This window comes from Labrus mixtus, chromosome 23 (genome assembly GCF_963584025.1).
Source record: "Labrus mixtus chromosome 23, fLabMix1.1, whole genome shotgun sequence".
In the NCBI taxonomy this organism is placed as follows: domain Eukaryota; kingdom Metazoa; phylum Chordata; class Actinopteri; order Labriformes; family Labridae; genus Labrus; species Labrus mixtus.
Window position 1 is genome coordinate 6825818 of NC_083634.1, and position 13793 is coordinate 6839610.

General features: G+C 48.5%; 1 protein-coding gene across 3 annotated transcripts in view; it reads left to right on the forward strand.

Annotated features, from left to right (window-relative positions):
• gal3st4 (galactose-3-O-sulfotransferase 4) overlaps positions 1–13394 on the forward strand; it is a 20951-nt gene extending 7557 nt beyond the window's left edge. Inside the window, exons 1-4 of one of the 3 annotated variants that reach the window (XM_061031935.1) lie at positions 938–1329; positions 5493–5609; positions 10287–10584; positions 11761–13394. In XM_061031935.1, the coding sequence (XP_060887918.1) occupies positions 1307–1329; positions 5493–5609; positions 10287–10584; positions 11761–12858 (1536 nt within the window). In that variant the 5' untranslated portion in view covers positions 938–1306 and the 3' untranslated portion in view covers positions 12859–13394. Of the gene's footprint in view, positions 1–937; positions 1330–5492; positions 5610–10283; positions 10585–11760 lie in introns of those variants that run through there. The other 2 variants (XM_061031934.1, XM_061031936.1) reach the window with 2 other exon arrangements.
• The last annotated feature ends 399 nt before the right edge of the window (positions 13395–13793 follow it).

Here is a 13793-nt window from a genome sequence, read left to right on the forward strand (position 1 = left end):
CAAAAGCATCTCCAATATTGATCCTAGTTTGAGCACGTTTCTGCTCGTGGAGCTTATTAGAAACATGCAGAGGCTTTTTAGGTCGGGTACAATCACTTCTATCTGAACCACTTCTCTTACCCGCTTCCATCACTGCAACACCTGTTGACCTGATAACTGCTCTCATATCTGACAAACTGAGGGGAGTCCAAAACGGCCGTGTGGGGGGGCCTTAAAACCGTCTACCTTCTCTGGTCCAAACAAATCCAGATCATTCAGGACCAGAATCTAAAGTTAGAAGGAGGACATACTGGCTGCTGCATTGTTGTCAGAGAAGCCAGCACTTCAACATGTTTCCTTAATGTCTGATCATATAGTAAGATCACTTTATCATTTCACTCTCTACACATCTCACTGATTGGACCTTAAAATAAACTATTCGTCATCTTGAGTCGTAATCTTAAACTGCAGATAAAAAGAGAGAGAGTATTAGGTTGCACAATTTAGAAAGCCTGCAGAAGTTTGTCCAGATAATTATAAACAGGAAATTACCCAACATTTCATGTCTATGGCTTGTTTTCTAGTTGCCATGCTAACAAACAGATATGGATATTTTGACTAGAACCATATTGAAGTTTAAAATGTTGTCATCATGATAACCTTATTGTGATAAGTATCAAAGTAGCTGCACATTAGCAACACTTTTATAAACTACATTAAGGTTCAAATCATAAAAATGAGGCAGGCTTCATTGGGTCTATGTGCTAAATGATATTGTTTTCATTTAGGCCTTTAGAATAACTTCTTTTAAATATGATATGAAGAACTTCAGACCAGAAAATAATATGAAAAAGCATGGCTATATGTTGATTTCCGGTTATTTTGTGACGTAAATCGATGAGTGGACGTGTGGGGAAGTCTTTAATGTTGGTGGTGGAAGAGGAGTAACAATAATGCCTCTTTTAGTGCTGTGGGGGAGAAGATTATAAAATCCTTTCATGCTACGTGTCCGACTTTTATTGTGAAAGAGACCGGATCCTCCCCCGCGCGTCTCAGTTCGCTCTTTACAGTCAGCGCTGATCGGTGGAGCTGTCGGTGCTCGGACACAGAATCCGTTAAAGACCCGGGTCTGGGCCGGACTACAGGACCCTTTCCACGTCCTGAACCCCTCATCCCGGCTCCGTGTGGGTCCGCGGGGCTGCTCCCGGGTCCGGCTCCATGGCCTGATCCGATCCGGATCCTTCGCATCTGAAAATCTCCGAGATGCTCCGAGCTCTCTGCAGCTGCAGCAAAACACCGACACCGACACCGGCCCCGGGACTCAGCGATGCTTTTCAGACGGAGAGCCAGGTAACGTTAGCATGCTAACGACCCAGAGCTGCGGGAGGAGAGGGAGCTGCAGAGATTGTGGAGGAGAAAAGGAGGAGGGGGAGGAGGAGGTGTGGGTGGAGGGGCTCCTTCAAACAGAGGCCTCCTACATTCATTGCTGTGTTACATCATGTGTTTAACAGCCCGTGTGTGAGTGAGGTTTTGTCTTGGTTCCTTTGTGTGCTGGTGTAGACTGTGGGTGCTGGTGTAGACTGTGGGTGGTGGTGTAGGCTGTGGGTGCTGGTGTAGACTGTGGGTGCTGGTGCAGGCTGTGGGTGGTGGTGTAGACTGTGGGTGGTGGTGTAGACTGTGGGTGCTGGTGTAGACTGTGGGTGCTGGTGTAGGCTGTGGGTGCTGGTGTAGACTGTGGGTGCTGGTGTAGACTGTGGGTGCTGGTGTAGGCTGTGGGTGCTGACTGTGGGTGCAGGTGTAGGCTGTGGGTGGTGGTGCTGGTGTAGGCTGTGGGTGCTGGTGTAGACTGTGGGTGCTGGTGTAGGCTGTGGGTGCTGACTGGGTGCAGGTGTAGGCTGTGGGTGCTGGTGTAGACTGTGGGTGCTGGTGTAGGCTGTGGGTGCTGGTGTAGACTGTGGGTGGTGGTGTGGGTGGTGGTGTAGACTGTGGGTGCTGGTGTAGACTGTGGGCGCTGGTGCAGACTGTGGGTGGTGGTGTAGACTGTGGGTGGTGGTGTAGACTGTGGGTGCTGGTGCAGGCTGTGGGTGGTGGTGTAGACTGTGGGTGCTGGTGCAGGCTGTGGGTGGTGGTGTAGACTGTGGGTGCTGGTGCAGGCTGTGGGTGGTGGTGTAGACTGTGGGTGCTGGTGCAGGCTGTGGGTGGTGGTGTAGACTGTGGGTGCTGGTGTAGGCTGTGGGTGGTGGCCGCTGGTTACTCCGCTCTTATTGTGTGTTGGGCCGCACTCTGGCAGTCTGAGGGGCCAGGGCAGAAAACACAAAGAGGGCACCTGTGTGATGCAGCTGGTACATTACTCTCCAGGAGGCGGGGTTTGAATCTTTGTTTGTCAGCTTGACGCTAAAACAAAACGTCAAATTGCCATTAAAAGGGCCAACAGAATAAGCATCACTATCACGGTAAACACTCAAACCTCAAGAGGAGCATTACGTGATCTACAGCTCAGGACACTCCTTATTTATCTGATTCTGGCATCGGTCTAACTTTAGATTCTGCTCCTGAATGATCTGGATTTGTTTGGACCAGAGAAGGTCGGCGGGCAAGAGAAGTGGTTCAGATAGAAGTGATTGTACCCGACCTAAAAAGCCTCTGCATGTTTCTAATAAGCTCCACGAGCAGAAACGTGCTCAAACTAGGATCAATATTGGAGATGCTTTTGAAAAATGGAGAGAGGTTAGAACACAGAAAGGTTTACAGACCGATGCAGAGCTGGATAAACACTGAAGCTTCAGTGTCCACCACATGGTGACCTGTGAGAGCATCAACTCTAGAGAGGAGGGGGGGGGAGACAGCTCTCTATGATGTTTAGAATTTGGACCCATGCAGTACCCATTTGAAACACTAGGTGTCAGAGTTACATACTGCTCCTTTAATGATAAAATGATCAAATCTTTTGAACAATCTTTCGGGTTTCAGCAGAATGTTCGTATTCATAAACCAGATGAATGGATTCACTCATTCTGGTTCTGGATGGGTCAACGACCCCCCCCCCCCCACATCTCATTCCTACACCAATCTCTGAAGTTTGTTATTATTCTACTATTTCAAACTATTCCAAGACTCTGTGGTCCATAGTTTCCTCACATTTCTCCACCTTCTAAATTTGTAAACGTATGTTATCGATTTCTTGACGCTGAGTCAAACTTCCCCGGAGTTGGAGTCTGCTGTTGCCCAAAATGTTTAATTATGATGGAAAAAAAAACCTCTGGAAGAAGAGCGGGGAAGTACAGAATCCTTCATGAAAAAAAACCACAAGGAGATAAATCTGGACCAGGGAGTCTGGGCTTGCCCAAATATACCCGAGCTTTCTTTTGGCGGGGGTTCATGTGTGCAGCTCTTACGTTAAGACGTTTCCATTTCCCCAGCCGTCAGTGTTTACATTTTCTGTCTTTTTTTGTGAGCGTGAGTGCAGACGGGCGGAGAGGACGCTGAGTTGTTGATGCTCGTCTGCTCTGAGAAGAGACCGACTCTAATAAACGCTGGTTTGTTAAAAGCAGTAATGATGATGTAATCTGAGGAAATCGGGAGAATCTCAGCACTCAAGAGACTTTCAGCCTGAAGTGAACTTCCTGTTTGAGTTGAGATTATTCTGTTCAAAACTGTTTGTGTGTTTGAGTGTCACGATGTTCAAACATCTCCTCGGCCTGACAACACCTTTGAGGAGGTTAGATTTCTGTGCGTTTCAGTCGTCTCTCTCTCTCTCTCTCTCTCTCTCTCTCTCGTGTCCTCTCTGTACCTCGAGGTGATCCAGGACATTTTGATGAATGAGTGGCGTTTTTTTTGAGAACCCTGCGTTGTTCTTGAGTGTGGTGGAGGAAGCGGCTGGCGCTGAAACGAGCCAAACAAATGTCTAAAAAAAAAAAAAAAAAAAAAAAAAAGGCTCATAAGAAAAGAACCACTCTGCTCTCTGTGTGTGCAGTGATGCATTCTCCCTGACATTCAGTGATTGTGCAGCGTTGGTGCAGTGATCACGCCGTGGGCCACGCTGCAGGCATGACTGAGTGTGGTGACTGTACACGTGTGACATCACGACCAAATACAGCCTCTCAGAGGTCCTGACGGCGCCTTTAAAGGGGCAGCCGCTGAGAAAGAGACCGGCTGCTTCTGCTGATCCTTTCACAGCACATCGAGCTGCTTTTGTTTGCGAGCGCATCTCTCCTCCACACTTTTAAGGTGAAACATGTTCCCCTCCGCACGCCTCACAGGCGGCTTCTCGAGGTATGTGGGGACAAAATCCCTCCTCTGCATGTACGGCAGCCTGGAGGGCTCAGCGTCACGATTCCATGCACATCAGGCCCCAGAAGACGACACGTAGTCGACTAGCTGCTTCCTTCCATTAATCCCAGATGTTTGAATAATGTTTGAATGATGTGAGGGCGCTCACTGGGATCACAGTCGGAGATGTTCAAACCTGATTGTTTTTCACACTCTGCTGTTTGTGTTGTGAATAATCCTGCAGGATTTGTGGAGAAATCCTCATATTGTGATTATGTTTTTGGGTTCAGATCTCAGCTTTGACAGCAGCTGTGATCCTTCATATCCCCAAACTGAGTCCATGCATTCATTCAAAGGTTCATCCAAACAGTCTGTAGGGCGACTTCAACTCATTCAGAGTCCAGCAGCCAGAGTCCTGACCCGTACAGGAACATCTGAACACATCAGTCCGGTCCTCTAAACGCTCCTCTGGCTCCCCGTACAGAAGCACGTTTAAAATCCTTTGATTGGTCCCTAAAGCTCTACGTCCCTACAGCCTACATCCCGACCCGGACCCGGACCCGGACCCCTCAGGTCATGTGGTGGAGGTCTTTTCTGGGTGTTTTCCCCTCCCTCCTCCCCTCTCCCCCTCTCCCCCGCTGAGCTGCGTTCACATCAGTAACATCGTTCCGTACCCGGGTACTCTTGTGTGTGCACACAGTCCGATACAGCAGGGGGCGGTATGCACATAGTTGGTTTGCAGATCTACCAAAAAGCAGAAAAAAAGAAGTAGTAGTAACCATGGCAACCACTTGACCTCCTAATAACAGTCTGTTTGAACGTCTGAAATCCACAATCCCACGTGCTCCTCCTTGTCGTCGTCGTCTGCTGTCGGGGCCGCCTTGCTACTGTTCATTAAAACCAGAACGCCATGACTCATTTAAAATCCTCAGAGTTTCTCCTCAGACGTTTCGATGAAGATGCTGAAGATGTTTCTATAATCATGGCTGTTTTATGACTCATCTAACTCTCTCTCTCTATCCCTATTTTTACCCCCCCCCCCCCTTCCTCCTCCTCTCTCCCACACTTCGCTCCTCGTCTCCTCTTGTGTTGTGACAACATCACGTCTCGCCTTCTCCTTCCTCATCTCCTCTTCTGTTCGTGCTGTTCTCATTTCCCTCCTGCTCCTTCTCCGTACCGTTTCATTCACGCCTATCTTTGTATCTTCCTCCCCCTTTGTCCCCCCCCCCCTCCTCTCTCCTCAGGATGTTGCGATTGCTGGTGTGTGGTCGGCTGGGTCCGGTCTGGATGTGGAAAGCCCTGCTGCTCTTCGTGGCCATCGGGTTCGCCGGCCAGCTGCTCGGGGTCATCTTCAACAAGAGGTAACCCGTTCATTTCACTTCCTGTGCGGTGGTCCCGTAAACGAATATCTGGTTCTGCATTACGGGGGTCACTAAACCTGGATCTGGTCTTGCTTTAGGGGGGTAACTAAACCTGGATCTGGTCTTGCTTTAGGGGGGGTCCAATTAGGGCGAGAACAGGGGATCGAACCGGAAACCCTCTGAAGTGACGCAGACACAATACGAGAACTTTAAACTCCGATTTGAGTCCAGTAAAAATCAAACGATGTTGACACCTGTTGTCAACAACAACGATTTACATCATTACATTGTTTACTCATTACAACAATCTAATTTATCGTGTTTAAGCACCAAAGTCCTGCACACCATGTTCAGAGCACGCCCCCCCCCCCCCCGTACCATCTTCAGAGGCGTTACAAAGGAGAGACGGGATCATCACGTATGTGTGTGCATGTAGACTGTAGGCCTCAAAGCAGGCGGCCCAGGTTCAAATCCGACCTGTGGCTCCTTTCCCGCATGTCGTTCCCTACTCTCTCTCTCTCTCTCCCTGATTTCTGACTCTATCCACTGTCCTATCTCTCCATTAAAGGCACAAAAAGCCCAAAAATAAATCTTAAATAAAAACTTAAAAAAAGGACTTCTTGTTGCCGTGGTAACACATATTTAATCTTCTGGTACGTTGACACGTTTGTGTTTTTCTTAGAGACCTCGGTGTCATTTATTTTTCTCTTTTAGAAGAAAGAAGGAAACAGAATCCTGCTGGACTCATAAATACTTATAATAAATAATAATAATAATATAATAAATATTTATATGAATCTCAAACCAGTTGTTACAAAGTCCAACGGTCCTGATGACCTCTGACCTGACGGGGCTCACGCCTCAGACAGACACAGAACTGAAACGAGTCGGCACAAACTTCCCTTTCCCTAAATCTGCCTTTCAACCAAAACAAGAAGCAGCAGAGGAAGAGGTCCTGAGTCGTCACGTGACTGCCGCGACCACGAGAACCACGGAGAGGAACCGACACAGAGAAATACAGATCAACAGACGGGATGGACGTTATGCAATGGGAATCACTTTCCACAGTCGTCACAGAATCATCAACACGGAGCAGCTGAACGTTCACCCTCGCGTTCGAAAGCAGCGAACGCCAAAGAGACGACCGCGTGAATGATGACCGTTAACGTTCCTGAGCGAGAGGAGGAGAGACTTCACCGTCTTCATGTCTGATAAAGCTGCTCCCAGTGTTTCTGTGTGGCTGTCCTTCACTGAGAGAGGAAACTACGAGACAGAGACGTGTAGAGAGACGCCGCTGGATGTTGACGCGTCACAGTACAGAAATGTCCGAGCGTCTGTTCCGCTCGTTTCAAAAACACTAAATCCTCAATTAGGCACAAGACAAGTTTCTTAAAGAACGACCGGTCAAGTCAGAAACTATAACTGTATTAAAACACGTTTTCTGATTACATCTTTAAAAAACTCCCTGAGATTAAAAATCTCTTCTTAAAGGTCAAATATTTAAAATCCACTTCTCCATGTTCCTCTGGTCTGTCTACTAACACCCCAATGATGATAAAAATCCATCCTCTCAAACAGGCCGTTTGGAGATTTTCCCTTCATGACATCACAAAGGGCAGTAACTCCTCCCCCAGGTGGGTGACACTCCCACAGCTAGGTGTTTGTTCTGCCCTCTGAGTCTGCTTTCTCACTGTAAACAATAGGACATGGAGCGAGAAAGCACCGAGTCACCCAAGCCCTTCCAGAGAGGGGGCGTGGTCAGACACAGCTCATTTACATATTTAAAGGTACAGACACAGAAACAGCCTGTTCTGAGCAGGGCTGAAATAGAGGGGTTTATAGGCATGATCAAATACAGGATCAGAGTGGATGTTTCTGAGTAAATGAGTCATCACGTTAATCGTGGTGGGAGGTACGACCTCAGATTCATATTAGTCATTTTCATGGTAACTGAGGAGCCTGTTTGATTGGATGTCTGACTCATGTTAGAAGATAAACACACAAACAATTCAGGATGTGGACACATGAACATTTCTCAACCCTCCAGAAGAAGTTATTTGAACTCTGCACATATTGTCACATGTTTGAGCGCCTTAACCCCTTTTAAAAGCTACTGTGACATCAGTACATTCATGTGTTTCTGATCTCTAACAATCTGCAGCTACAGATGAAGTTCATTGTCAAAGTCGTGTCCTGACTCAAGTGTGTTTTTAGTATCAGAAAATCTGTTTTCCCAGTGAAACTTCAATCATTCTTGTTGTAAAGAATGCAGCGCTCTCAGACTGAAGTCTAACTGGTTCACTGTGTGTGTGTGTGTGTGTGTGTGTGTGTGTGTGTGTGTGTGTGTGTGTGTGTGTGTGTGTGTGTGTGTGTGTGTGTGTGTGTGTGTGTGTGTGTGTGTGTGTGTGTGTGTGTGTGTGTGTGTGTGTGTGTGTGTGTGTGTGTGTGTGTGGTCACACACTCACACACTGCGGCTCAGTTGGTAGAGTCGTCGCCTCAACTAGAGGTCAAGGGTTCTATCCCCAGCTGGGCAACATGTCTGATGTGTCCTTTGACAAGACGCTTAACCCTGAATTGCTCCCTCTGCTTCTGTGGTGGTGTATGAATGGATTAGTTACTTCTGATGGATGATACTACATAGAGATCACTACCATCAGTGTGTGAATGTGTAGGTGTGACATGCAGTGTAATATATATATATATATATATATAATATGTACACACACACACACACACACACAAATAAACGAGGGCTGGATAACAAACGTTGTGCGCGGACAGCAGACTGTTTATAAGAACAGAGAGAGAGAGAGAGAGAGATATTCTTCCTGATGTCCAGCAGGGGGCTGTCGATTGTAGAGAAGTCTTTGATAAACAGTTTCCTAACGAGTCTCAATCTGTAGTTTCAAGTCTTCTTGAACACATCATGGTGTTCATCTAATAAATGATGTTTCCATTAAAGGGACACTTCAGCCATTTGCGTTAAGTTTTGTATAATTAGACACCTGGTAGTGTTTTTGAATGGTCAATACTGATGGTTCAAACTGATATGGATGAAGGGGATTTTGAAGGTCTTGTGCTCAAATCGGATGTTCGTGGCTATACAAGTCGCGATAGAGCGACGAGCAGTTGAGGCTGATGGAGGAACAGGAGGTGGCTGCTGTGCATTCTGGGAGTTGGTGTCTTTCATCCACATGAGCCAGAAAGACACTTTCTGCCTTTTCTCGGTCAAGAAGGCACCAACTTCAAAATGTATTTCACATTTCTACATATATGACCCAATGTTTCCCCTGGGTTTACAGCTTTGGGGGGGTGCGGGCAGATGGATGCCGACACAAACACTTGAAGGAATTTTGGTGTTCATGCGTTACTTTTAATGACAGCTGTCCTGTTCTATTGGAAAGGTATCCTAAATGACTTCTTTCCCTGATTTCCGACTCCATCAAATATCCTATCTCTACAATAAAGGCACAAAAAGCCCCCAAAAAAACCAAAAAAAACATTTTATTAACTTGACCTTCAAGGGGGGCGGGGGCGGGCCACCCCCCTAATATAATGGTAGGGGAAACACTGTGACCCAATGTCAATACAGAAGTATCCCTTTAAAAGTCACAGCGACCAGGAAGAGGGGGAGGAGTTAGGGGTGGGGCTACCTGTGCTTGATAAGCGGCTACCATGGCAACGAGATGGCAGATGTCTTGTTCGGTGTTTGGTTGACTCTCTGAGCAGTCGGCTGTTCATTCTCTCACGCTACACCCAGTTGTCTCATACCAAGGCGAAGCACGATAAGCCCCCCGCCCCCCTTTGTATTTCAGTACGGCTGTGGGCGGGTTTACATAACTGACACAGATACACTTGAGATCATGACTCCTCTTCAGGGATTCCCTTAGCAGGCAAAACACGATTGTTGCTGTTTTTTTCTTGTCTCCAGTCCTGATCGGAGTCGTGATATTTACGCCCCTGTGACGTTTCTCCTTCAGTCTTAATGTTGTGGAGGTGTAATGCGGGGGCGAAGTGACCCCCCCCCCCCCCCCCCCTGTGTGTGTGTGCATGTCTGACTGTGTGTGTATGTGGAGCTCCCGCTGTGCCGTGCTTCAGCAACTCAGAAACACAATGTGACCTCACAGACTGGGACGCCGACATTACATCAATCAATATGAACGTACAAAGACGTGATGACGGCTGAGCTGAGTTACGGCACTTTTGCTTCCGACTACTCACACACACACACACACACACGCTCTCTCCTCGTGCTGTAGGGGACCGGTAACATCTGGCTCTCAGGGCCCACAGGGAGTGTAAGGTTGCAGTGGCGTGTTGGAAGCAGAAAGAATGGCTGCCCTGCACGCTGACCCGTGCTCTCGAGCCCGACTGATGCTGGGTTTACGTTTCAGGGCTGAGGCAGAGATATAACTATAGGAACAGGCTGAACATGAAGGTTTGAAAGGAACAAGTTTGTCTCTACGTTTACTTGTTTCAAACATGAGACCTCAGGATTTTAAACAATCTGTTATTTTAATGATCATTAGTATTGAAAAGGAAAATCTCTATTTCATGAGAGCGACGTGCAGGAGAGGCTCACTCCTGCTAACTGAAACAGATTCATTGCTGAGGATCTAAAAATGTCAAACAGACACAGTTTGAAATCCTCTCTTCTTTTTCCGTGTCCTCCAGCAGCGTCCAGCCGGCCGGCCGCTCCATCTTCTCGTCCCCTGACGCTCAGGGCCCCTCGCTGGGCTCCTGTCAGCCCCACACGCACATGATGTTCCTGAAGACCCACAAGACGGCCAGCAGCACCGTGCTCAACATGCTGTACCGCTTCGGGGAGGAGCGGGACCTCCGCTTTGCCCTGCCGCTCGGATACCAGCTGGGATACCCGCTGCCCTTCAACGCTCACAGGGTGAAGGGGTACAGAGGCCCCCGGGCCGTCGAGTTCAACATCATGGGCAACCACATGAGGTTTAACAAGCCGGAGGTGAGATATGGAGAACATGGAGCATGATGATATTGTGTAGTGAAAAGGTTTAATGCTTCTGTGAAGTTTTATTTCAGTAAAGCAACAACGAGGAATCTATTCAGTTAGAGACTACAGCGAGCATCAACACTGATTGGACTAACTCCTAAAACAGGAAGAGTTTCTGGTGAAAATTATAAAAACATTCTTTATATGTATATATACCCCATCGCAGAATAACCAATAAAAACCAAGAAGATCAATATGTAACTGTGACACCTAGTGGTTAAAATTAGTACTGCAGTCCAAATTCTAAACACTATAGAGAGCTGTTTCCCCCCCGCCCCCTCCTCTCTAGAGTCCATGCTCACGCAGGTTGCCATGTGTGTAGGACCCTGACGGTCCAATCAGTGAGATGTGTAGAGAGTGAAATGATAAAGTGATCTTACTATATGATCAGACATTAAGGAAACATGTTGAAGTGCTGGCTTCTCTGACCACAATGCAGCAGCCAGTATGTCCTCCTTCTAACTTTAGATTCTGATCCTCAATGCTCTGGATTTGTTTGGACCAGAGAAGGTAGACGGTTTTAAGTCACCCCCACATGGCTGTTTTGGACTCCCCTCAGTTTGTCAGATATGAGAGCAGTTATCAGGTCAACAGGTGTTGCAGTGATGAAGCGGGCAAGAGAAGTGGTTCAGATAGAAGTGATTGTACCCGACCTAAAAAGCCTCTGCATGTTTCTAATAAGCTCCACGAGCAGAAACGTGCTCAAACTAGGATCAATATTGGAGATGCTTTTGAAAAATGGAGAGAGGTTAGAACACAGAAAGGTTTACAGACCGATGCAGAGCTGGATAAACACTGAAGCTTCAGTGTTCACCACATGGCGACCTGTGAGAGCATCGACTCTAGAGAGGAGGGGGCGGGGGGAGACAGCTCTCTACAATGTTTAGAATTTAGACTGCAGTACCCATTTCAAACACTAGGTGTCAGAGTTACATACTGCTCCTTTTAAAGTTTTGTAAATTGAACAGGTATTTTTGTTTGGAGTTGAACAACATTGATCAGTTTGGAGAAGCTGTAAGACAGCAAACAAGTTTAAAACGTTTCATGGGGCAGATTGTTGCAAACACACAGCTGTGATTAAATGAAACTCCTGTGGTTAACGGTGTTCTTGTTTTTTGTGTCTCTCAGGTGGAGAAGGTCATGCCTGCTGACACGTTTTACTTCTCCATCGTCAGAGACCCCGTGGCGCTCGCTGAGTCTTCCTTCGCTTATTACAAAGAAGTCGCTCCGGCCTTCAGGAAAGCTAAAGGTTTGGGCGACTTTGCCGACGATCCCAGAAAATACTACGACCCTCGTCTCCGTAACAACCACTACGCCCGCAACCTGCTGTGGTTCGACTTCGGCATGGACCACAACGCTAACTTCTCCGTGGCGCTGGCTCAGCGAGGGACGGCCATGATCCGGCGCGCCTTCAAGCTCATTCTGGTCTCGGAGTACTTCGACCAGTCCATGATCCTGCTCAGGCACGCGCTCTGCTGGCCGCTGGACGCCGTCGTCTCCTTCAGCCTGAACGCTCGACAGCAGAAGCCCAGCAGCGTCGGGGGGATCGGGGGGAGCTGGGTGGGGAAAGCGGCGGCGGCAGCGGGCGTTGGCGGCAGAGTAGGACGTCTACAAGCAAAGTCGGTGCCCAACCTGTCGCTGACGGAGGATCAGCGTGAGAAACTGCGTCAGTGGAACGCCCTAGACTGGTACTTGTACAAAGCCTTCAACAAGACCTTCTGGGAGGAGATCGGGAAGTTCGGCCACGCCCAGATGGAGCAGGAAGTGGCTCTCCTCCGGACGCGGCGGGACGACCTGGCCCGGGTTTGTCTCAGGGACGGAGGGAAGCCTGTGGAGGCGCAGAGGATCCGAGACCGAAACATCCGACCGTTCCAGAGCGGATTAGTGAAGATCCTGGGCTACGAGCTGCACCCGGGGCTCGATAACGCCACCAGGACGGCGTGCCTGAGGATGATCCGCCCGGAGATCCAGTACAAAGACGTGCTGGATTTTAAACAGTTCCCCCGCGTGGCTGCGGCGCCCGCCCCGGCTCAGGCGGGGCAGCAAGGCGGGGTCGCAGCCGGCGGGTCTTTTTTAAGAGCGGACTCGTCCAGGACAGCAGAGAGGGCGATGGGAGGGGGGGAGGTAGGGGGGAGGACAGTGGAGGAGGGGGGGAGGGACTGGGACGGGAGCCGTTTAAAAAAAAACAACCAGACTCTGACAGAAGGAAGAGCGCGGCTCAGATAGTCCCCTGAAAAAAAACACACAAAAAAAAAAACACGGTACAGATGGATGAAGCTGAACTCTGAGCCGACGAGTTTACACGAGAGGAGATGAAAAGGTTCGTCGTCTGCCCCTCCTCCTCTACTTCTTCTTCTTCTTCTTCTTCTCTGCTTGTTTTTCTTACAGACTGCCCTCTGGGCTTCACTCGGCGTGACTCTGTCATGGGACCTCCGAGCGGCTGGCGGCGCCCCGGCTGCAGCTGGCGGGCGTTTGTTGGTCTCTGCAGGAGGTGAAGGGACTGTTTGGTGTTTCATGAGGAGACGTGTCTGCAGGTCCTGCTGCTGTTCATCCCGCTCTGTGTGTTCATACATGTTCATAGTTATACTGTGAGAGCTCGCAGTTCTTCACACTGACCTCTCGTGCGTTTCCGTTTCTGAGCATCTGTTTGTCTGTTTTGATGAAGCGTGTCAGAATGTGTGATGCTGTTGGACGCCACGTGTTTACAAACGATACGATCCATAGAATTCAAAGAGCACTAAGAACGTTCTGATCGCTCTTTCTCCTGCTGATGTGGTTTCTTCCAGCAGGAAAGGACGGTGCCTGGTGAAGGACAAAACTAATCAGATAAAGTTTCTCTCAGAGGGAGAGCTGAGCCGAGTCCACAAACCTGATCCTCTTCTTAATAATAGAGCGGCAGACGGAGGTCTGAGACCTGCAGACGGCTGCTTCATATCAGAGTCCAGACACAAACAGAGAGGGCTGCCTGCAGGTCTACAGAGATCTATGTTGTTAGGAATGAATTCTTCTCTGTGTGGGATGATTTGTCTGAAAGAAATACTCCCTGATTTATTTCATAACGCTGCAAACACTCCCCAGATCTCTCAGAGGATCATCGGTGTTAAAGGTTGAAGAAGGAGTCGGCAGGCGTCTTTAAATCGACCCTGTGTTAGATTGAAGGA